Source organism: Pseudopipra pipra, chromosome 2, assembly GCF_036250125.1.
Source record: "Pseudopipra pipra isolate bDixPip1 chromosome 2, bDixPip1.hap1, whole genome shotgun sequence".
NCBI classification, from domain to species: Eukaryota; Metazoa; Chordata; class Aves; order Passeriformes; family Pipridae; genus Pseudopipra; species Pseudopipra pipra.
This window is the reverse complement of record NC_087550.1, coordinates 34850915-34873952: the sequence shown is the minus strand read 5'-3', so window position 1 is coordinate 34873952 and position 23038 is coordinate 34850915. Positions and strand designations below refer to the sequence as shown.

The 23038-nt window shown below is 41.2% G+C and overlaps 2 protein-coding genes across 9 annotated transcripts in view; one reads left to right on the top strand and one right to left on the bottom strand.

The window, feature by feature from the left end:
- Positions 1–14784, top strand: part of ANKRD42 (ankyrin repeat domain 42) — a 22047-nt gene extending 7263 nt beyond the window's left edge. For 2 of the 4 annotated variants that reach the window (XM_064644974.1, XM_064644976.1), the window contains exons 7-13: positions 1726–1926; positions 2884–3009; positions 4578–4683; positions 5308–5483; positions 5894–6020; positions 8666–8810; positions 11244–11951. In XM_064644974.1, coding sequence (XP_064501044.1) covers positions 1726–1926; positions 2884–3009; positions 4578–4683; positions 5308–5483; positions 5894–6020; positions 8666–8810; positions 11244–11339 — 977 coding nt within the window. In that variant the 3' untranslated portion in view covers positions 11340–11951. Of the gene's footprint in view, positions 1–1725; positions 1927–2883; positions 3010–4577; positions 4684–5307; positions 5484–5893; positions 6021–8665; positions 8811–11243; positions 11952–13757 lie in introns of those variants that run through there. The other 2 variants (XM_064644975.1, XM_064644977.1) reach the window with 2 other exon arrangements.
- Positions 12307–23038, bottom strand: CCDC90B (coiled-coil domain containing 90B). 5 transcript variants are annotated; one of them, XM_064644983.1, is made up of 9 exons: positions 22896–23038; positions 21425–21544; positions 18918–19081; positions 16861–16962; positions 16173–16214; positions 16023–16094; positions 15887–15940; positions 14824–14938; positions 12307–13682 (listed from the first exon to the last, which is right to left on the bottom strand). In XM_064644983.1, exons 1-9 carry the CDS (start codon positions 22999–23001, stop codon positions 13627–13629), a joined length of 831 nt encoding a protein of 276 aa, XP_064501053.1. In that variant the 5' UTR covers positions 23002–23038; the 3' UTR covers positions 12307–13626. The 5 variants fall into 5 exon arrangements, with proteins under 5 accessions (XP_064501053.1, XP_064501054.1, XP_064501055.1 ...); XM_064644984.1 differs by having other exon boundaries at positions 18978–19081; positions 22896–23037; XM_064644985.1 differs by lacking the exon at positions 16023–16094.

Here is a 23038-nt window from a genome sequence, read left to right as displayed (position 1 = left end):
TCACTAGTCAAACCTATTATAAATATTTTTCGCACTCTTTTTTCACTTGTGGCTTTGAGAAGGGTGAGTAGCGTTAGCCTGACTTAATGAAAGGCAAGATAAAACACAGAGAAGTTGTGATACCAACACCAACTAACCACTGCCTATTTGTGATGCCTGAGACAAGGTTTTTCAAAGTTCTTGGCACTAAGCTGCATGTTTTGATGTTACTGTGTTAACATCACAGTACCCTTTGACTTTAGTCTCAACTGCAGGTGCTCAGCATGACTGAGGATGGGATGGCACAGTTACATGTCGGGTACTGGCTACTAAGACACACACACAGGTTAAGCCACCTATGAAAAGTTCCCTTATGTGTATTCCACAGCATTCCACTGAAACTGTGCAAAAAGACTTGAACAGAACACAACTCTTTAATCTATTTTCCCCTTGCCATCTTTGCAGAAAACGTTGAACTTTTTTGATTGCTTTCTGCACAGGACAAACATCTGATAAAAAAGTTTAATTCCAAGAGGTGAAGTTTTATCCTGGAGATTTGAGGTATCTGAAAATGGATTCGTAAGGGTTGAGTCAGTTTTTCAGTAGCTGACTATTAATCAGTACTTACCTTTAGCATGGTACCTCTTCTTTTCCCTTCTCCTTAAGTAACTCACTCACTGAATAAAATTCAGACAATGGGAAAAATGGCTCTAATTTCAATAAAGCTCAGATTTTGAGCAATCATCTGTATCAAAGTATTGTCATCTTGCTGTAAAACCAATATCCATCACCTTTTAGAGCAATTACGCTCTGGGAAGCTGTGAATGGTTTGCTATAGAGAATTGTGTGTGCCCCAAATGAAGTGACATGGTTTTTCTAGATCCTAGGTACATTGTTTATTGACTATGAAGATAGTGGGATTCTTACCTGGAGACAAACTAATCCTTTGGCCTCTAGAACATTAGCCTGCTTTTACAGAGCATTGTCATGGAGAACACATAATAAGCATTATTTGGCAAGTTCTTCCCATTAATGGGACTAGAGAATAATTACTCATTTCAAAATAATCAGCTTGTGTTTGGTACATCTTACTTTCTTATAGGCCCAGCACTCTAGTAGTAATAAATAACTAAACCTCTTCGTAGCCTGAAGGTCAGGTGAGGAATGTACCTTTGAATACTTTACCCAACAAAGTGCATGTCAGTGTCCTCCTTTTGTAGTTGGGGTGACTGAGGGTGTGATGCAACTTGTTTGTGGTGGCACAGTAGAGGTGGGCCTAAAGCAGAAATGGCCTTAACACCTCATCAAGGACACCGCTTGCTGTTGCTCCATTATGGGTATCCCAGGACAGCGAGGTCAGACAGCTGCTGAAGACTGAGATTTGTGTTCATGGGGAGGATGAGACCCCAGCAGTGCACTCTCTTAGCTAGTGCCCAGTGGTCTGTTGGGAGTGTTGTTTTGTTTCCTACAGTCAGCTCTGCCAGGGAATCTCCTTTGCAGATCCTATCCTTGACACCTTTCTTCTACCTCCTTTGCATAGAGCTCATCTCTGTCCTGGATAGGAGCTGAACATGCCCAATTGAACCAAGGCTGCTCTTACTTGTTGTGCAGTGCTGGATGGCTCACGCGCTTGTGGATGATCCAGATCTAACCAGTTGTGAGAGCACTGCTTTCTCCATGGGCTTCTCCATGGGCCCTTTCTCCGGGGCTCTGCTCTAATACACTTTGTTTCACCTTGTGCTGTAGCCCACCTGGCAGCAGTGGAAGGACACTTGCATTGCTTTAAGTTCTTGGTTGGGAAAATGGCCAGTGTCACACACACGCTGAAAGCCAGGAATGACCAAGGAGAGACTCCAAGGGACTTGGCTGAACAGTTCTTTAAAGATAATATTCTGCAATATATTGATAGTATGGAAAAAGAGAGGGAGCATCCAGAGGCACAGGAAGGTGAGTATGGATCAAGATACAGTTAAAATAGGCATTATAAATAATTCCGTAGAAATGCTTGATTCTGAAAACTCGTGTGAGCAGATGTGTAACATTTTAATTATCAGTATAAGGAAGAACTTCTTTTTAATGCTTACTACATTTACAGGTAGCTAAAGGCTGGGATACGCAGTATGATTTTATAAATGTCTTAGGTTTATCCGTGATCACGCTGTGTTGCACTATGAATACCAAGTTGCCCACGTTCTTTTTAGACTCCAGCAAAGATCCAGAAAAACTGTGTAATTTTCATTAGTTTGCAGATCTGTCTGCACAGAATCTCTTACTTGCATTGAATAGCAACTTAGCCTGAAAATGTCCCACTGAAATGAAGGTTATTTGCTAACTAGCAATACTATGGTAGTCAGACCAACCAAAGGATGCAAATGTGGCAAGGTCTCTAAGGAGAACCCTCAGCAGAACATGGATATGACAACTGCACCTTCACCTCTCTACTTCTGGGAACTTACTGTCCTTATCTGCTAGTCTTTTTTCATTATGCATAAAAGTATATTGTCTGTAGTCCCTGTCTACAAAAGATAACTAGAAAAATCAAATTGTCTGTATGAGTATGAGATTATATATTTGGAATTCAAAACAGGCAAATTACTCCAGTTACCACCAGTAGTACAATCTCAATCGTAAAACAAAGCTATACTTGTTACTTCAGGTCTATGAAATTAATTTCTTAACTGTGTGAGGTGCCTGTAGTCATAACCAAGACATGTTTAGTCAAGTCTGTGGTGAACACTGCTAGTTACACAGCTGCATTTTGCCAATTAAGGTGCACTAACCTCCTTAACTACAAAGCATCCATACATAAGTTGCTATGAGAGAGGCCAGCTGTGAGAGACAAATACCAACACGTTTAGTAGAATTACTGGCATCTGTTTGGAAACATGTGCATTTCATTTTCAGTTTTAGCTTTCCCAGCTCATGACACTGCTTTCAAAGGGGACTTGTTAGTGCTTAGAAGATTAGTGAGAAGTGGAGTAATCAATATCAATGAGCGGGATGATAAGGGATACACTCTCATGCACAAAGGTCAGTAATTACGATCTGTGTTTCAGCTTGTTACCGTTTGTTGCTGACGTGTTTACTTTGTTTTTCAAGTGGCTGCTCATCAGATAAACTTCATGAAAAACAACATCTCATTTGTGAGGTCTCAGAAGTGCAACCCCAAAAAACATATTTAGTGATGTATTTGTGTGTAGGTGTCACTTTAAAGACAAAATCACCAAGCTGAAGTCAAGAAAAAAGAGTTTCTAATAGAGAGGTATCAACATCTAAAAGGAAAACTAAATAGTGGGATTCTTTGTTTAGCCTTTTTTTTTTTTTTTTTAAATCAGGCAAAATGTGGGTTTTAGAAACGTCTGTCTGATCAGGTATAAGAATGGTCTGTATTGTGGCCTGGGCCTTTATTTACTGAACATAGCAGTACTGGGGGGATGTTTTGTAAAAATCACAACAAAATGGGGATGTTTTATAAAAATCACAACAAAGTCATTAGGTAGGGTGCTGCAAAGGAAGGTAAATTTCAGATATCTAACACCTTGACATGTAGTGGAGTGCTAGCATTACAGAAAAAATAATCCTCTTGTATTTGGGGTTTCATAGTAATGTCTGAAAGAGAAAAATGGGAGAGGAAAGAAACAGGGAGGCATTTTTGTAATATGCTTTTATCCCTATTTCTCACATTTGTTTTTGACTAGATACAACGATAGAATTTTAAAAAACATAATTGAAGTTCTCATTAAAAAAAGATATGTAGTGATTTTAAAATGTTTTCTGCATTTTTTCCTACTTTCTTTTCTTGAAATGGTGCTAACCTACAACTCTAATCCCTAGACTTTACATCCTGATATTGTAATTTCATTTCCCTATCTCAGTAAGAAAACAAATATAACAAATATCCAAAAGGGAGTGCTATCAAGAAATGAATTTACTCTTCCTTGAGAAAAATAGTGTACAGTTTCAACTAGACTTGCCAAATATCACTTTCCATATGTAAGACATTGTTCCTGGCACCACCTGGTATGAGCAGTGGCCATGCCAGATCATATGACTGGGCTTGTGTGAGGCTGCTGCTGAGTAGTGTTGTCTTGAGTGTCTGCCCTAAGAAATGATGCACCTACAGCTCCAGCACAAAGCCCTGCTTCTCTCCTCCATGAGACAGCTTTGCACACCACAGGTTGGGGCAACCAGCTGTGTCTGGTACATGGGAGCCTAAAGCCAGGGAGAGGTGACAGCACTTTGCTGCCCAACTAGGACACACAGGCCTTACTGCAAGAGAGTGTGAGGCAGCGGTGATTTGTGTGTCTCATGCTCAACACATGGAACTGGGTAAGTTTAATTTAACTTGTGTCCAGGAAGAGCTGCCAGTACATTTCTGGAACTAGAAAGAGTCACCAAACCACGCTTCCCCAAAACTGTGTGTACCCGTGTGATTTGAGCATCTTGACACATAGGCTTCTCTTGAAATAGTATCTCCCCTGTGGTGTCTTAGAGAACCCAACCTCTGGCATGTCAAAGAATGACAAGAGGAGGACATTTTAGGTTTGAAACCCTACAGTTGTATATAACTTAACTTGTGTGCACCTTCCTTCCTTTAGCTGCTGAACAGGGGCATATCCATTGCTTACAGTGGTTGATTGAAATGGGAGCTGACTGTGACATTACAAATGATGCTGGAGAGACTCCAAAGGATGTAGCCAAGAGGTAGCAGTACATATCCTGTAGCTCTGACATTTATTTACTTACTATTTGTATATCAATATCATGTCAGCTTTGTTGGAATTAATCCTGATTTTCAGTGATGGAGAAAGAACAGATCAGGCCCATGAATTCCAGCTCTGAGTGCTAAGCAAAGCTGTATTGTAGCTACGAAAGGTTTTACTTTTTCCTTATTTTATTTTAATTTTCTTTTCAACAAGGTCAGACAAAAAAAGGAAAACCAGCTGATCTGAAAAAGGAGAGTTGTGAGCCAGTCTGGTCACAGTTTGCTGTACAAAGTAATTGAGAAGTAGTGGAGGCCAGCTGATTTTTGCATTAATAAAAATAATGCAGTTTCTGATGAGATTCAATTAAGAAATCCTGCAAAGGAAAAAGATACCTCTGATGCAGGAGTCATTGCCATAAGATTCCATTGAGGCAGAGCTCACACTATAAGAATATTACAAAAAGCAGATAGATAGCTGCTCGTAGTGTGTGTACCAGTGCTTCCTTTAATCCTGAAACCCCTCTGATAAATGGGAACATGGACAGTTTCAGAGAGTTTCTGTCACACGTGTTTTTCCGGATGATGGGCATGTTTCAGTGTTGGTTTAACTGTTCTCTGTGCAGATGTGCCCATCTGGCAGCTGTGGAACTTTTGATACCAAGAACTGGAGACAGTAACTCTAGTGATGAAGAACTAGATGCAAACAACATAAAGTTTTTTGAAAGACATGGTGTGGAAGGGAGTACAGATAGCAAAGAAGATTTAACCCTGGATGAAGCAGAGAAAAGGAATGCACGGAGTAAGCACTGTATTCCCATCATTCCTTGTTTGAAAAGGTTGATATAAAGACATTATAGTCATAGTTGCACAGTTCCTGCTAACTGCTGGGACCTTTCTGTTGTAAGATGTGATAGTTGACAGGATATCTGTACCACTGAGCATTCAAACAAATTGTGGAAAATTAGAAAGCATAGCGGAGGGCAATCAGAACATAATTGTTACACCATTTTAATCCATGTTGGTGAAACTATATTGGATTGCTACTTGTTTTTGAGATCTCTTTGCAGTGTGGGTGTCAGCTGTAGCTCAGTATTTGCTGAGCGGTGTGATTTCTGCTCTGTGTTTGTGAGACTGTTTTCCAGACTATTGGATTCCATCATGACTGCCTTGTCCATGCATTTTACCTACCTGGAGAACTCTGTTTTACAGTAAGGGCCTATCACAAGATTCAAGAACTAAAGCAACTTCTAGAAATTGCCTACAGCAACTACAGACAGCTGGGAGGGATAACTGAAGAGGAGAGGAAGATGAAAAGAGAAGAAAGGAAAGCTGAGAAGTAAGGACATTTTGCCCTCCTAATGTTTAACTTTGTGGAGCCCATTTTAAAGCCTTTTTTAAGGCTGACATACACTCAAATTTGCTTTGCCCAGTCTGTCTTTTCCAGTTGCCAACTTTAACCAGATCAAAAAGAAATGGGCTGCAGCAATTCGTCTGACCATTTCTAAACTTCTACCACCAGCTCAACAGAAGTGCTTGATAGGTCTACACTTCTTGGGCAAGATCATCTATTTGGCCTTCAGGTTTTCCTGCAGTGTATGTGCAGTAGGTCTGATAAGTCCTGGCTGTTTTGTTTCCACTGAGGATGCCAAAGATGTGTATGCACTTTAATAAACCTGAAAAAAGGCATTAGTCTTAGCATGGCTTGCATGGAAGTGCATATACAGCAGAGATTATTCAGTGACCTGCTACATTTCTGTGTCAAGGGTAATATATTTCTATGCTCAGGAAAGCATTAGCTTGTATCCAGACCACAGAAAAAAACCCAAACTATAAGCAAACCTGCCCTTGCCCATGAAGAACTATTCATAATGTCTGTCTAATTCTCAGTGTCTCCTTTAAATCAAAGGGTTCTGTTAGACTGGTCAGGTGATTTGATGGACAGACTGTCTACATTTCAAAGAAAAATCCTTCTGAGTATCAAAGATTTAGAGCTTAAAGAATAATGCAGCATCCAAAGACAGGCCTGTCTCCACCTTTATCTGTCAAAGATTTGGCTACCCATAGATCTCAGTCTCTGTAGATAACCACCTCCGTAATCTGTTTGGACCACCCCAAATCACTGTCTTTATTTGGTTACTGAGAGGAGACTTGTCCAGAGGGCTTGTATACCGTCACTAAGGCAGCAGACTTACCAGTCAGTGTAGATCTGGAGCATGTAATAGGTGTCACAAATTGCCATTAAGTAGTTTGTTTTACAGCCATATCTGAGCCAAGAAACTGAGGACAGGATTTCTTTTGGTTCCAGGTCACCCTTTGACTCAGCCTAGGCTGAAAGTCCATCTTTGTTAACTTGATATGTCTGCTATAGCTAACAGATACCTGCATCTGAGTTAGTGACCTTGAGCTCCTTTTTAGACTTCTGTAGGCACTTTCAGGGCATAATTAGACACGTATTTCAGGTGTGATTCATCACTTCTAGGAGTGTCTCTCCTGGCTTCAAAGGAGGAGGGTGACTAGCTGAGGTGTTGATACCTATGTTGGAGAAATCTGTTTTTAATGATGGAAAAGTCACTGTTGACTAAAGGCATACATTAGTGTTCATTTTGGATAGAACAGTGCCTATTAGAGGGCTCTGATGAGGCTCTATAAGGGTCATTGCTTTCTGTGGCATGGATGGCTAAACTAGAAAAACTGTGAGGCTCTGAAGAGTCTTTCTCACCTGTGGAGGCTGGAAAGCATACCTAGCCCCAAACTATCCTTTTCAAATGGAAATAGTGCTTCTCAGCATACCTACCTACCCTTCTCAGGGTACCTATCTGTGGGTAAACACCAAGATGCTTGTAACATAGGCCAGAAAACCTATTACTTAAAAATATTTAATGACAACACCATTTTGCTTGATTAAAAGCAGGAGTTGCTACTTGGGAAGGCCACTGTAACAGATTTTGAAGATTTCTGCTCTAGTCCATGTTTTCTGGCTGTAAGAGGCCTTGTGTGAACCATTGCACAGTGCTTTAACCAGGCTGCCTTGCATGGAAAAAATTGCCACCATGTGTGTGCTACAGAGTTTTGGAGCTGTGCCTCTTTAATTTGAAGTGTGCAAGAAGTTGGCTGTCCCCTGAACACTGAGCACAGGCCACTCTTGCAGTGTCTTTAAGGCTGGTTTGAGCCCATGAGTCAGGAATTCTTCTCTCCAGGAAATGCCTCAGCTCTTGATGACAGCTTTTTTGCCATGCTGTTTGAATCCACAGGACAGATGTCTCCCTTTTCCTTTTACCGATCTTCCGTCTTTGTAGTTGTGCTAATTCATCCTGATTTAGAAAAGAGCCGGCTCAATTCCAGATGACTCAGTTGCTGAGGTCAACTGCTGTTAGAATATATGTGAATCATGTCTCAGCTAAAGAGTTTGTGGAATCTCAAGTAATTAGGAGCTGTTGTGGATGTGACCAGTGAGATCTTGTGCAATTGTGTGTAAACCAGTGCATCAGTTTCCCTTGAGTAAGGATCAGGGGCAGCTTTTTCATTTACATCTGGTGCTGCTACATCCTTCCTACTGGTTGGCTTAGGCACGAATGAGGAATACTCAAATAACAGCTTGCATGACCCTTCCAGAATCCCAGCCTTATGCTTTTTCTCTATTTCGTAATAACTTAGCTGCTCCTTGGGCACTTCTTCCTCTCCCACAGCTGGAGATGGACCCGGTCACAGGCTGCACGAGCCCCAGGCTCCTGTGGGTGTGTGGGCAGACGTCTCCATCTCGTGGTCAAATTGCGCTGAACACAGCTGGCAGTGGAGAGGGAAAAGCTGCTGTTTATACAGTTGTTACAAAGGGTCTGGAGCCAGGAGCACAGCTGGTGTGAAGAGTACTGCACTTTCTTCGTGACTAACCTGCTCCCTGGCAAAGGCACAGTAGCACGTGGAGCAGCCAGGGCGGGTTTGGATGTAGTTCATGCTCTGCTTTGTCTCCTTTGCTTTTGACAGGGCTGTGAGGGAGCTGGAGGCCCAGCTGGAGTATGAGCGAGTCAGGCGGGAGAAGCTGGAGAGCCAGCTGGATGACTACCGTGCTGAGATAAGCCACCTTAGGGAGAGCCTGGAGAAAACCTGCATCCCCCCTGCTGTCCCCATGGTGAGTGCCACACTCCCCCAGTGCGTGGGACAGAAGCTACTGCCTGTAGCTTTTGCATGTTGGTTCCTTCTAAGATTCCCAGGCATGGTGCTAGGAAATACTAGAGAAAAATGTGCTAGCAGCTTTTAGCTTAGGACATGGAAGTGAGCAGGAGCCTTTGTCTGTCCTAACAGTATCTCTGCTGTGAAAGGATATCAGTTTCTCTTTGTACCCTGGCAGAGAAGCACCAATAATATTCTGCATAATAGTAAAAGGAGTGTACTGATCCCTGAGTACTTCCACATGCATATACAGTGACTGGCAGTTCCTCTGGCTGGTACCTGGTACCTGACACTGGCCTGCTGCCTCAGGAGAGGTGTCATCACCTAAAGGGTTAGCCTGTGAGTTGAGAGATCATAACCATGGGTCCCCAAAGGGGGACAAAGAAAATAACAGTCTCACTTCAAAGATGATCTATGTCACAGAGTCTGGAATCAGCCAGGCATCCTGAGTGAGAGTCCAGGATCTCATAGAAAGTTTGTGCAGAAAATTCAGTCTGTTTAGGAAAGGAAAAGTACATGTGGCACGGGAAGTTCTCCGACAGAGAGGCTCCATTTTGAATTGAATATTAAGGCCTTTTTATATCATAGAGGCATAAGAGGGAAGAGGACACCACCACTGTAAGCCACCAATAGATGCTGATGTTTCCATTTCTAATTTTTTACTTTTCACCTGCATAGCTTGTATAGCCAGTAGATGATGAGTTTTCTATTATTTCAGACCATTTTTTATTTCCCAGAGTATTTTCCACCTTTTCAGTCAATTGCTCCTACAGTCTCTTGTTTTTGCACTTATTGGTGGTATCTTGGTATGGCTCTGAATTCTAGGTACCACAGCTGTACTTCAAAGAGGCCAGCTGTACTTTTCAAGGATGCTTCTGGTTCTCAGCCTCACAATTCCCTAGCTGGCAGATATTTTCTTTGTCAGCATTTTTCAGCTGGTGTTTTTTTTTCCTGGTAATTTTCCCCTTCTAACCAGGTCAGCTTTTTGGCTGCTCACATTAGGTGTCAACCTGCTGTGTCAGCCCCCACCCCCTGGCTGGCAGGTTTTGTAGCAATTGCAGCTTATACTTTAGGATATTTCTTTTGCTTCAAAACTCCTTCAAAACAGGTTTGCTATTCTCTCTTTTACACCAGACTGGGAAGTGAGTTGATGGAGGACTGTAGTACAGGACTTTATTGATGTGTGCAGTGGCTGATTGCAGAGAGTGTTCTTGTATGCCATCTGCTATCATCCCAATTATCCAGTCCTCTCACAGCAAAGAATATACACACAGATATGAATTACTGGTTGGCTTAGCAGGCAAAGACATAAAAACTGTAGCTTTTCAAAAAGTGAAAGCTTGAGGATAGATCAGAAATTCACATGCTAATTTTTGGGGACAGGTGAGCTGGCATTTCAGACCTTTTGCTGCCCAATATAACTCTCAAAAATTGATTTGACAAAATCCTGTTTGTCAGGTTTTTATCATTCAGTCAAGTTGTCAGCCTTGGATGAAGCACCTAAATTCCTTACCCTATGGGTGTGGGGACTGGTGTGCAGTAACACTGTTGGTTCTTAGGAAAAGATGCCAGTGGAAAAGGCACGTGGGAGGGCTGTTCTTGGAGCTCCGCTTAACTGCCCTGGCCATTGCACTGCCTTGTCTATGTAACTGTTTGTATGGCTCTGCTGTATCCAGGATAAAAGTCAGGCAAGAACTCATCACTGGCAACATGGGCAACTCAGATTTAAGTCCTTCGTCTGCCTAGAGGAGTCAAGAATACCCATCCTGGAGGAATGTTCTAAGCAGCCCAACATCTGCTCTTGTGAGATGGAGCCATATTCATTCCCCTGTGGGCAGCTGTGCAGTGTAACCACTGTATTTCAATATTCACTAGTCCAGAGGGAGTAAGTCATAGAAAATAGCTTTTTAAGCAGATTATTAGAGTTCATGAAAGAGCACAGGAATTTTCATCCCAAGAATTTTAGTCCTTCTGTTGTCATCATCTGACCCCAGGCTAATAACAGCTTGCTTTAAGACATGATTCATTATACTTCCCTGGCAGGTTTAAAAATGTAGAACAACTATGGCACAGAGTGCCCCATTCCTAGGGTGGAAGAGTGGCTGTAATTGTTTTTATCCACAACAGTCTAAAAAAGTCTAGCTGAGCTTTGGATTTACTGGCTGGGACTGGAGACAACTACCAAGGCAGGTTTATTTTCAAGAACTGCTCTGAGTGACTGCTACAGCCAGGGGGCCTTCCACTTACACTGCTGTTATGCCATCCCATGGCCTGGGACTATGCTCTGCCCCCAGCTTCAGTTTGAACACAGTGTTCTGTGGTTACTCACAGCCATAGATTTTAAATCCTTTCAGTGATTGCTGTTTAATGGCTGAAATATCCTTTGTTTCAGGAAGCTGAGACAATTGCCAAGTCTTGCAAAGACAAAAAGAAAATAAAGAAGCAGCCAGCCTGCAGCCCAGGAGGAGTGTTTGTGAGGCTACGCTGAGGAACAACCCTCCAAGGAGGGGCAGGAGACTGCAAAGGTAGAAAGGCAATATTCCAGATAATGCAAAGTTTGCATGGCCCAGCTGCACAGATGCGTTGTGGTTCTCTGCCTTTCACTGAACTATGGTTTTAGTTCTCTAGTTCTCTGGTGCAGCAGCAGAAAATGTAGTTTAGCAACAGCTTTGCAAATTATAAATTGACATTTCAACAGTTAACAGCAGCAATGTCATAGGCCCTCATAATTCGGAGAGAAGTACCTCTGTCTCCTGGCCTGTTTTGTACTGTGACCTTAGAAAGGAAAAAGTGCACATCACCTCCTAGAATATTCAGACAGGACCTTCAGTGTGGAAGCAGAATACAGTCTCCGGGAGAATTACTTCTCAGCTGCAGACAGGTACCAGGCACCTTGATTTTCATCTTCAAGTCATTCCTAAAGAAGCCAGGAAGTGACTCCTTTGTGAGGTGCCAGACGAACTGCAGCAGCAGGCCTCCAGCTCAGGGCTGAAGAGTTTACTAGGTTATGGGGCACGTTGTGGTTAGAAATGGCAACCCTGACCTCTCCTCCATATCTAGAAAACATTTAATTACTACACCTATAAAAGTTTTTCTCTCATCTGTGTGCTATTGTGAAGTTATTTTCCCTTTGGAAGCCTCATTTTGAGATTATTTTTTTTAGTGCTCAAGTCCTGATATGTCCTCTCCTTAAGTACCAAAGAAAACAATCTCTGAGAATTTCAGAGGTACTGGAAAATAAAAATCAATGTTTTTCTGTGCACACTGAAGGAGAGGCACACTGACTAACAGCATAAGCCTTGTATCAGAGCTAAAGAGTAGAAATTCAGTCTCAAGAGCTCACTTCAGGGTGTGTGAGATGATGATGGTGAGAAGCTGCAATACATGAGCTCTTTCCTACCTCACCACTGGTGCTAAATGTTAATGTAGGAACACTCAGATAGTCAGACGGCAAATATAAGAAATTAATTTTATTTTCTTGAATGAAGATAATAAATAATTTAATGCACAGAATATAAGAATTAGCAGAAGACCAGCAAGTTCAACTGTAAACAGAATAAAACCTCAATAAAAAATATTGCCACTACTCACTACTACATACTCCTTAGCCCATAAAGGGCCCATTCTTATTTCGAAGTTAATCCAGAAGGACTTCTTTAAAAATTATTATTTTACTACAAGAATCAAACCAAGCATATGCATTTGTACTTGAGATGTGACTGCTTCAGTTTTGAAGGCATCCACCTGCTATGTTGCATCTCTGCAACAAAAGTTTTCAAGTCCTTGCAGAAGGTAGATGGGTTAGGAAAGTCAGTGTGTCAGGATTACAGAACAAACCCGAGGAGTGTGGAGATGGGAGGAGGATCACCACCACCACTACCACCACCACCACCATACTGGCACCACCGAGATGCTGAGTATTTCCATGTTACTATGCCTAGAAAATATGTCTGGGTTCATTAGAAATACTCTGCACTACCTGAAAGGGGGAAATTAAGAGTACTTATCTGCCCCAGGGCTGTACATGGTTGCTCAGAGTAGTGGCATTTCCCCTTGGAAAGACAAAGACAGAGAAGTTCCCCCATTCTGCTGACTTCTGGGGTTATGGACATTGCAAGAGATACTAAAGAAAATAAATCTATGGAGACATTTTAGTTGTACATAAGATTTTAACTTTATGTAAACTAGTTTTCAAGACAAAGGGGTTCTTTAATAAAGGCCTTGGAGTGCGTTTTTTTGTATGCAGATAAAACCCCCAAAGGGCCAGGCTTCAATCCATCAGAAAAGTGAGGAACGGACTGAAGACAAAAATCCAGAACCTATGTTTAAGATTAATATACTTAGATCAGAGTAGATGTATTGTAATCTGGTATTAGTATCCCCATACTGGGAACACTAATTTGAGAATTGTATTTGCATTTCAAGGTCCTATAAAATGTTTAATATTTCCATTTTAAGAGGAGCTGAGAGTGAGAATGTTGGAAAACCAAATTTAATTATAAAAAATATCAGGAAACACTTAGTGGTATAGAATAAGAAATACTTTGAAATTAATACATTACTGAACAAGAGACAACAAAATTACTATTTGGCTACTTCCCCCCAATTATTTTGATTTTAGTGTTACATATTCAGAAAACATTTTTCTTATACAGTAAGAATATCAAATCAAAAAGGTACCAAGGTTATCCATAGTGCAAACATGATCATCAAACTACTGTTGGCCTGGGTGGCCTTTTCTCTGTCTGTATTAGATGCAGTCATTCCATTCAGATCTACTTCCAGAACCTGTAAAATCCCAGTGCTATTGCCAGGCAAGTGAACACTGAAGCTGTTAAAAAAAAAACAAACCCAAAGAAAGGAAATAATTAGCTGAATGCTGAAGTGTATCACTTTATACATACAGGAAATTAGCTGCAAACAGATGGAAGAAAACGGTAACAACACTAGAGCAGAGCCTCTTAAACTCCATGAATTGCTGCAGGTGTGACAGAGCAATTTGAGAAGACAGTGGCTTGCCTTAGATGTCATACCCTGCACAGCAGCACTGTGGTGGTGAGATGGGGGCTGAATTCAGCAGCCTAAGGAAGCATGTTTTCAGGGACACATCCGAACAGCTACACTGGATACTCGGTGCACCACAGGCTACAGGAACTTTTACTACTGGAAGCTGTATTACAGGAGATGCTGTATCAGGTCTTGCATTAGATGTGGTTATAATGATTTGCCACTGAACCAAACGACAATGAACTGACGATACAGGTATCTGACACAACACCAGGATATCCCGGCAGCACCCCTGACAAGCTGTCTTTTGGATTTGTTATGCTGCTGTTTCAATCAGTGTTAGAATAAAGCTAATTACATTTCCCTTTGAATTTACTCTTGCTTCCAAATATATTGCATTACTCTCTTTTTGTCCAGCTCCAACACAATGAAAACTTCACTGGTTTTATGTATATATTGAGAAGACAATCTCAAATTAGACTGAGATTTGTTCTGCTTGGCAGGGGAAAGTACAAGTGCTGTCACACTGAACTGTATGTCTGTGGAGACTGAATGGGAAGCAGAACTGGTCACTCTCAGACCAGTCCCGAATGACAGCAAACTTTCAGGGTAACCCAAATGACCTCAGGAGAACTTCTGTAGCAACTCTGCCATGTCAGTGGCTGCTGCAGCAAGCAGAGGTACTGTCAGATGGATAAGGTATTTAAGCTTTTTTTTTATTATTTTTTTTTAGATCATGTCCATATTCCTCCTTATCCCAGTTCTGGGCACAATCCTAGTCCTAGTGTGGCATGCTCCCACCTCATCTGTGTTCTGTGTCACACTTTATCCAGCTGGGGGGAAATCTCCCCCTGCAATCCCAGCTGTCTGCTCCTACTACTGACTTCTTTCAGCATATACTCCTGAATAAAATGTTTTACATCCAAGATACAGTGCCGGCACTCACCTCCTTGCCTATCACGTACCTGCCAGATAACGTATCGTATCAAGTTTGTTCGATTCCATGAGTGTTTTTAAGGAAGCTATTTCAGTGTCAATTTTATTACTGATTTCTGAGATAACGCTATTGGTACTTGAATCCTGAAACATTAAAAGATAGCATATAATGACAATGGTGTTTAACCCTTTCAGCTTTGCAAAGCTGCACTAAAATACTATGCTACTAGAAACAAGAAATTAATTTCCAGCCTATCACTGAAGTAAAACATTACTAAGAGACCTTAGAAGACACAGAACACCATTTAATACAATCCAGGAAGAATACTGAAGTGACAGAAAGCAAGAAAACTCTGATGATCGCAGAATCACAGAATGATTTGGGTTGGAAGGGGCCTTAAAGACCATCTAGTTCCAACTCCCCTGCCATGGGCAGGGACACTTTCCACTGGACCAGGTTGCTCAGAGCCCCATCCAGCCTGGCCTTGAAAGCCTCCAGGGATGGGGAGTCCACAACCTCTCTGGGCAACCTCTGCCAGTGCCCCACCACCCTCATGATACAGACTTTTGTCTGATATGCCAGTGCATCCTAAAGGAGACATTCTACAGCACACAGAACATTATTCCTACATTTTTGAAAAACAAAGGTTTAAGCATTCACAAGCCATATCCCAAAAAGGAAGGAGATGCTGAAGATGGGACAAGTCCCTCTTCAGCCTCTTAGACTTTGGTGCCATCTAGCAGCTTTTGAGGACTTCCAGCCCTTGAAATGCTTGGCTGCAGGCACCTGGACCATCCCTCTTGTACAGCTCATCAGTTAACACTGGGAAGGGCAGCATGACAGCACACATCCCACTTGTAACAGCCAGCAACAAGGTACTTGGGAAGCAAGGGAAAAGGCTTGCATGCCTCCCTCTGCTGACTGGTGTTCATCTCTAAGGCAAAAAACATCTGCAACAGCCGTGAGTGATACAGTCCAGCCTCTTCTTTAACCACATCCAAAAATCTATTAACTTCCACAAAAGTTTGTACATAAAATGCAATGTGTAACTGTATCCTGCTGACTATAAATCAGCTTTACTCAGTACTTACTTTTTTATGAAACTCCGTAGTTGCTTCCATCAGTTTCCTCTCCTGATCTGTAAACTGTGGATGAAAGGTAAATTATAACTGTAGTAACAGAAACATGACACAGAACTGATAAGGGCATCTTCACAGACCAGCTTACCATATCTGTCACCCTGCTCCTCTCCAGGTTTATGTCTAGCTTGCTGTCAGCTCGGATTTTACCAGTTTCATTCTTTAAAAAAATAAAGATTATGAAAATAACTATTTACTTTCCCTAATAGGGGCAAGTAGGTACTTGCTATTTACTTACCATTAGCTGCTGTTTAACTTGATCTAATTCAATTTTCATTTTCTAAGTGCAGAGGAGAGAAAAAAAGAAAGATTTTACAAATTCAGGAAGCTGCTAACCAAATTAATCAGTCGTGTAAGCCTTACCACTGCATGCATGCAATTATTCTTCCCTAATTTTTCTCCCAGTGGGGCAATTTTTTCTTGATTAAATATCCTCAATAAGGTGTTCAATTGTACAGCCACATATCATCTGCTGGCAATTTTGCTCAAAATAAAGAGATTATTTTCTAAAAATGATGATCTTGTTATTCAGAGACTAAAGACAGCAGAAAAATACCAACATGCCATCAAGTAAAAGTAAAATGTATCTCAATTACCAGCTTAATTAAATTGTTGCAAAGAAACGGCTGACTCCTCTCCCTGCAGTATATGTTTCATGGCCACAAACTACCAGAATTACCTTTAAATAAAATTACAGAAGATGATTGTAAGATCTGTCCATTTTTTTCTTTACAGAAAACCTGAGCAAGTCTTATGTGAAATATATTTTTATGTGATCTCAGAAGTGTAATCTATAAACTTTTCAACTCTGATGGAAGTATCTAGGGTTATTTTTACATTCATACTTTGTTCCACAAAAATGTACAACATGTAAGCCCCAACGTATATTGGAATTAAACTGCTTAATGAAAAATATATATTAGTACCTCATTCTCTGCTCTCAAGTTTGCAAATTCACTTTTCTCCAGGATGACCATATCTTTTCGAATGGAGTCCAAATGTGCCATTATCTGCTGTAAAGTTATTTCCTTTGGAACAATAAAATATGCCATTGATTATGTTGCACACTTTCTGGCAAGTAAAGGAAAGATTTTTAGGTCTGAAATTATGAAATTAGTTACTCCAAAGCACAAAAGTGGGGAGTCTCTCCAACAAGGAAGTGATAGAAACAGAATTTTATAGTTGCAATTTGTTTGGAAGACTCAAGAGGTTTGCATTTTGTGCTCTTTCTGTTGCTTTAATGCACCAACTTTGAACTTAAGAAAAAAGGCCCTAAGTATTAGTCCAAGTAGTTATGAAATGAAATATACCTGAAACTACAAGTTAGTCCTTCAGTCTCTTCCATTTTCAGTGACTGTTCAGTAGCCTCAGAAATATTAATTTTTGGTTTGAATGCAGTTCCTAAGAAGCACTTCCACTGCTTGCCCACAGACTGATCAAAAGTCCAGGTCTTACTGATACAAGTATCACACCATCCTCTCAGCAGTGAAGTCAGACACAGGTAAAAACACTGCTAAAAAAGCACTGAAAAAAGTCTTTGTGGGGTTTGACCTAACAAGTTCAGAAATCAACTGCTATTTATAAACTATAGAGGAAAAAAACCTCCAGAAAATAAAGGAAGAAATGCAGTACTTTAGAATCTTGAAAGCAATAATATTCCTTCAGTCACCATAAGGAAGTTACCCTATTATTTATGGAAATGTCATAATGACAATGACATATCATTGTGGGATTCGTCTTTTAAAGCTGAGAGCCAGCAAAATAAAAAGCTCTCACTCAGACTACAAGCCAACAGTATTTCTCATATTTTACATAGAACTAAATTCATTAAAATATGCCCTGACCAAACTTCCACTGAAGTCTGACTACTTCATTGAACACAATGAAATTGTTACAACTCCTGGGAAAACTTCAGCAGCATGGCTGGCCACAGCCATTGGAGTGTGGTTTGGTTTTGACCTGTGGCAGCTCTGCCTCCCTGACCTAGGCATAGTTTATGTGAAAGTACAGGGCCAGGACTGTCCCACCAGATGGGGTGGACAGAGCCACCTTGATTTAGGAGGCAGAGGTTTTAGCCACCTGGATGTAGTCTGTGCTGTGTCATGTGCCCTTGGGGACAGCGGGTGGGCTCTGCATGACTCAGTTGTTGGTATAAACCTGGTTGTTTGTGCTGGCCAGGTCAGCACCTTGGTCTGCACTCCAGCAAAGCACTGGGGTGTTTCCTTCACTGAGGTATTCAAGTCCATGTCTGTGGACATACCTGGAGGCAGCAGGTCAGTTAAGTAGCATGGCTGGCTTTCCTGCTGACAGTAGAGGTGGTGAAGTTTTGCTTTAGCATACTGACAAAATAAAAAGAACTTAGTTTTTCTTGTAGGGTAGACATCTGGGTGGGATAACAAAGCTCTGATGCACAGTGATGGCATTAATAATTACTCGGGAAGGCTGTGCAAGCTGAAATCATGTGCCATTCTTCTTCAATTACTTAATGCAATTAGGCATTCACTGCTATTTTATTTAAACTGCTGAGCCTTTCCTCCAACAGATTTTTATCTTACTGGCATTTATTTCTAATAAAAGTTGTTTAAATTTTTTTCTTCCTCTAAATCTCAGAAGAAGACAAGAACTTCTCTCTCTTTATTTTTTTTTTCTTCAAAATGGAAACCTTTCTTTTTGGAAATCCTATTATATGCAAAGAAAGTCAGTAACCCAGATATAATTTGCATGGAATTGTGTCAGGCAGAAACATTGATTTTTATAGTGCAGTCAGTGTTGAGACTGAATACTTCAAGATGGGATGAGGCTCCTCGGTGTAAATGCAACTGAAGTTTTCCCAGGAATTGTAAAAACAACATTGTGTTCAATGAAGCAGCCAGACTTCAGCAGAAGCTAGGTCAGGGCATTTAACTATCATTTAAAATCCCAAGTGAAAATTAGGAAAACCTGGCACAGTGAGGTCTTTATAGTACTAACAAGAGCTGCTCACTTGTGCTTTAAAGATGCAAGTACGAGCCATTACAGCTACACACCACAGATTGGTTTTCACCTGCTGAGCCTGCGTGACCATGTCCTTATAGACGGTGTCCAAGCTGACGTTTGACAGGGTTATTAGTGCCGACACGATGGTCTCCGCCTGCTCCTTCCCAAAGCCTAGAGGACAACAGAAGTATGACAAGTTAAGGTGCTATCAAAAATCTGGATGAAGAGCAAGAGCTACACGACAACCTGGGACACTCAAATGCCATACCTAACTACAGTGGCACATGGGAATTCACACAGTTCCTGAAAACTGACAGCCAGGAGCCGGTCCCTGTGACTTTTAACTAGAAAAAACACAGACTGCAAAAATCTGAAGCACGTTAACTTTTAATATACTAAAAGTCTATAGATGCAGCTGACAGAAAGATCAAATTTCTGTTCGAGGTTTAACTGTTCATGCATTGTGAAAATAATTCAGCAAAATTTTACTTCATAATGAACTGCCACAGATTTATTTCCAGCAATCTCACTGATGTGTTTCAACTGGCCTATTTTAAAAAATGGGTTCGATTAACATTTTGTTGAAAAAGACTTTCAAGGCAAATTATTTAGAGAACTATACCACTGCTCCCTTCTAAAATACTGGTACTGTCAAGCTGCACCATTGGTTTACATGACTAAAGAAGCTATGCATGCTTTATGACAGCTTCCTTCCACTAAGAGGTGTGATAGTATTGCTTCAGTTCCTCTGAATCTTCAGGGTTACTTAGGCTTTTGCCAATTCCTTATTTCACTCTTCCTCTATAGCAGGAACTGTTCGTGTTGCATGGATGTTTAGAAAACGTGGAAAAATTCCTATAAGCAAGAGAATGGAGCCTGAAAACTGTCTGCAGCAAGCTTGGGAAAAAATAAAATGCTTTCTCACTTTTGTGGTGTGTATAGGCTTCACCTATAGAGCTCTGCCACTGTGGTACTGAAATATTTGTAAAGTTACGGAACAAATTAAACTGAGTAACAACCAGCACCAGACAGACCTCACCCCACAAGTCCCATAGGAACGTGATGAAGAAATAGCTGAAATAGTCCTGGGCGGAAGTAATATTTCCTAGCCTACCTTGGTTACCCATGGACTGGGAAATAACAATGCCAGTTTTTAAAAGCAGTTCTAGGGAGATGTAGGGAACTGCAGGCTGTCAAGTCTGACAGGCATGAAAAAAATAAACATTGTTAGTGGACCATTATTAGTCTTTTAACTATTAACGCATATTATTATTAGACCCAAATAATGGAAAAAAATCCCAACCTCCAGTTGTATGAAGTTCCAATTGTATTAAGTTTCTACTGTCACTTAGGATTTTAAAAGATGGTTGCTAGTCTGATGAAGACACCAGCTCAAGGCTTAGTAAGGACCAATAAAGCAAACCAAACTCTTAGGAATTACTAAGAAAAGGAACAGAGAATAAAACAGATGCAACTTTACATCACTGTTCAAATCTACGGGACATTCAACTGTCAAGTAATGCCAGCAGCTCTGTTCCCTCCCCTGTGAAATGAAATGTGATAGAAGTCAAAATTATTAATGTTAAGAACATTGAGAATGATCAAAAATATGGAAAAGCTATTGCTCAAGGAAAACTGCAATAAGCTAGGATTCTTCTGTTTGAAAAAGAGCGATGGGGGAATATGACAGAAGTCTGCATAATCATGAGTGACACGGAAGATCAAATGTTCACGTCCTCTTCCCACAAAAGAGCTGAGTGGGCAGCAAATTCACCTCACAGAAGCCAGATTCTGCATAAACAAAAGGAGTGGATGCCTGAAATTCCATGAGAAAGAATGTTTTGGGTACTAATCAGTTTACAGTGGCTCAGGGACTGAATAAGCTTGTGAGAAGATTTCCAGCAAAGGTTAATAAAACTCACACCTGGCCCAAATTCCAGGGTGACAGCAACTGGAGGCTTAGAAAGTAAAAGGGGATGTGTCACAGATATTTACCCTGTTTCAACACTTCTCTGCAGGCACTGACTCACAGCTGCTGTCAGGAGAGAGAACCCAGGGCTAGATGGACCTTTCACCTAACTTCAGCCAGTCACACTCACAACATGAAAGTGTGGGCATTAAGAATGTATCACAGCACTATGCTGCTGAGAATATTTCTAGTTAGAAAAAAACCCTTAAATTACTATTAGCAGGCACAGAGCAGGAACTTCTATTAAAGCTTCCTTTTTGCTCTAAAACAGTCTTTAACTGTTATTTACTTTACATTTGTTAACTGAATTATGTTCCTCAGCTGGAAGACACTAGATAAACCTGCCTAATGAGGCAAATGTAATGAGGTGAATGTAATGTATCAGATCCTCAGGTGAGATGCCTCTCCTTCACCAGCCTCCTAGACAGGCTGCCAAATATTTTATACCACTGAGTACCGGTACTCTGGGGAAACTGATAGCACTCAAAGTTACAGTATTTAAAACTAAAAGTTTTCCTTTGAATTACTAATCAGATATCACTTACCATGGTTTTCCAGATCCTGGACTAAAGCATGGGTATCAAAAGTTACCTTCCTCTGCTCCAGGGGAGTGATATCAACTCTTCTGACATCATATGACTTCCTAATGAACGTGGCAGCAAAACCTGGAAGTAACAAAACATGCCTAAAACTTAACTTGATTGGTTTATCATGCAATACACTAATTTTAACTTATTTCATCATAGAAAAGCTGCATGGATGTTGCAACAAAAGGCTGGGTTACAGCACACACCAGAAACCATCTGTCCCTTTTCCACAGGAAATCTATACCAACTAGGACTCATATATCAATGATGAGTGTGTCCACGTAACTGTGCAATGGACAAGCATCCTGAGACAACAGAAATGAACCCACCACAGCCAACTGTTTTATAATATTTGGGAAACATCCCTTAAATAATTTTCTTATTTTTAAAACATTCAGTGAGTTAATGCAATTAGGCATTCATTGCTATTTTATTTAAATTGCTGAGCCTTAATTCCAACAGATTTTTATCTTATCATGGAATGGCTTGGGTTGGAAGGGGTCTTAAAGACCATCCAATTCCAACCCCCTGCCATGGGCAGAGACACCTTCCACTAGATCAGGTTGCTCAGAGCCCCATCCAACCTGGCCTTGAACACTTCCAGGGATGGGGCATCCACAACTTTCTCTGGGCAACCTGTGCCAGGGCCTCACCACCCTCATACTAAAGAATTTCTTCCTAATATCCAGTCTAAATTTCTCACTTGCAAAGAATTCCTCAATCACTTTCTTTTTACATTTTCTTCTATCACTATCCTTTCCAGCAAGGATGTGGATGTGAAGATAAAGCTACAGATTTTTTTATTTTTTAGAAATCTATGCAGGTGTAACTTTCAGAATGGGTCTATTGGTTCATCAGGAAAGTAACTAGGCAACAAAGCTATATGATGCCTGCACCTAATATCTTACAAATGGATATTAAAGATCCTCTCATTATGTGAGCGTCTTCCCAGAAGATGTTTCACTACTTCTATTTCTATTTCAAACATATCTTTCTCTGCACCTTATCTTTGTGGGGTTTGAATATTACAGACTGTGTTCTAATAGATTCGTTGTTCTCTAAGCAGCCCTTTTACTTCTAAATCCATGCTTATTCGAACCTTACACACTGCTCGCTGCCTGCCTTGAACAAAACTTTGTTCTGAACCTTATCTACTGAAAAGCTTTATACCGCTTAAACAACAGGGAAGTTACATTGTGCCACTACCACATAAATCAAGTCACGTGCTACCTTACGTGCGCTCTAAAGAACTGGTTCTAACTAAACCAGCCACAGCACCCGAATTAATGTCTGTATTTGGAATTAAGATGCACTCAATACGACAAATAATGAAAAACAATTCCAAGCATTCTTTCTCGCAGAGCGCGGGGGCTGCCCCCGTGCTTGGGGGCTGCCAGCGGGCCGAGCACGGCGCTGCGGCGCCTCTCACCTCTGCGAGGAGCTGGGGGCAGCCGTGCTGGGATCGTGATCGGGACGGGGACGTGGATCAGACCGGCCAAGGCGCGGATCGCGGCACCACTCCCGCCACCCCTCATGGCGCCCCCGCCCGCCGCTTCCGCCACCACTTCCGGC

Excerpts from the sequence above, each read along its gene's own strand:
- CCDC90B (XM_064644983.1), bottom strand. The coding sequence starts at position 23,001 with ATGAGGGGTGGCGGGAGTGGTGCCGCGATCCGCGCCTTGGCCGGTCTG. Across the intron at positions 16,215-16,860 it reads ACTTGAGAGCAGAGAATGAG|AAAATGAAAATTGAATTAGA; the intron begins GTACTAATATAT and ends CTCTGCACTTAG. Across the intron at positions 16,095-16,172 it reads AAGTTAAACAGCAGCTAATG|AATGAAACTGGTAAAATCCG; the intron begins GTAAGTAAATAG and ends ATTTTTTTAAAG.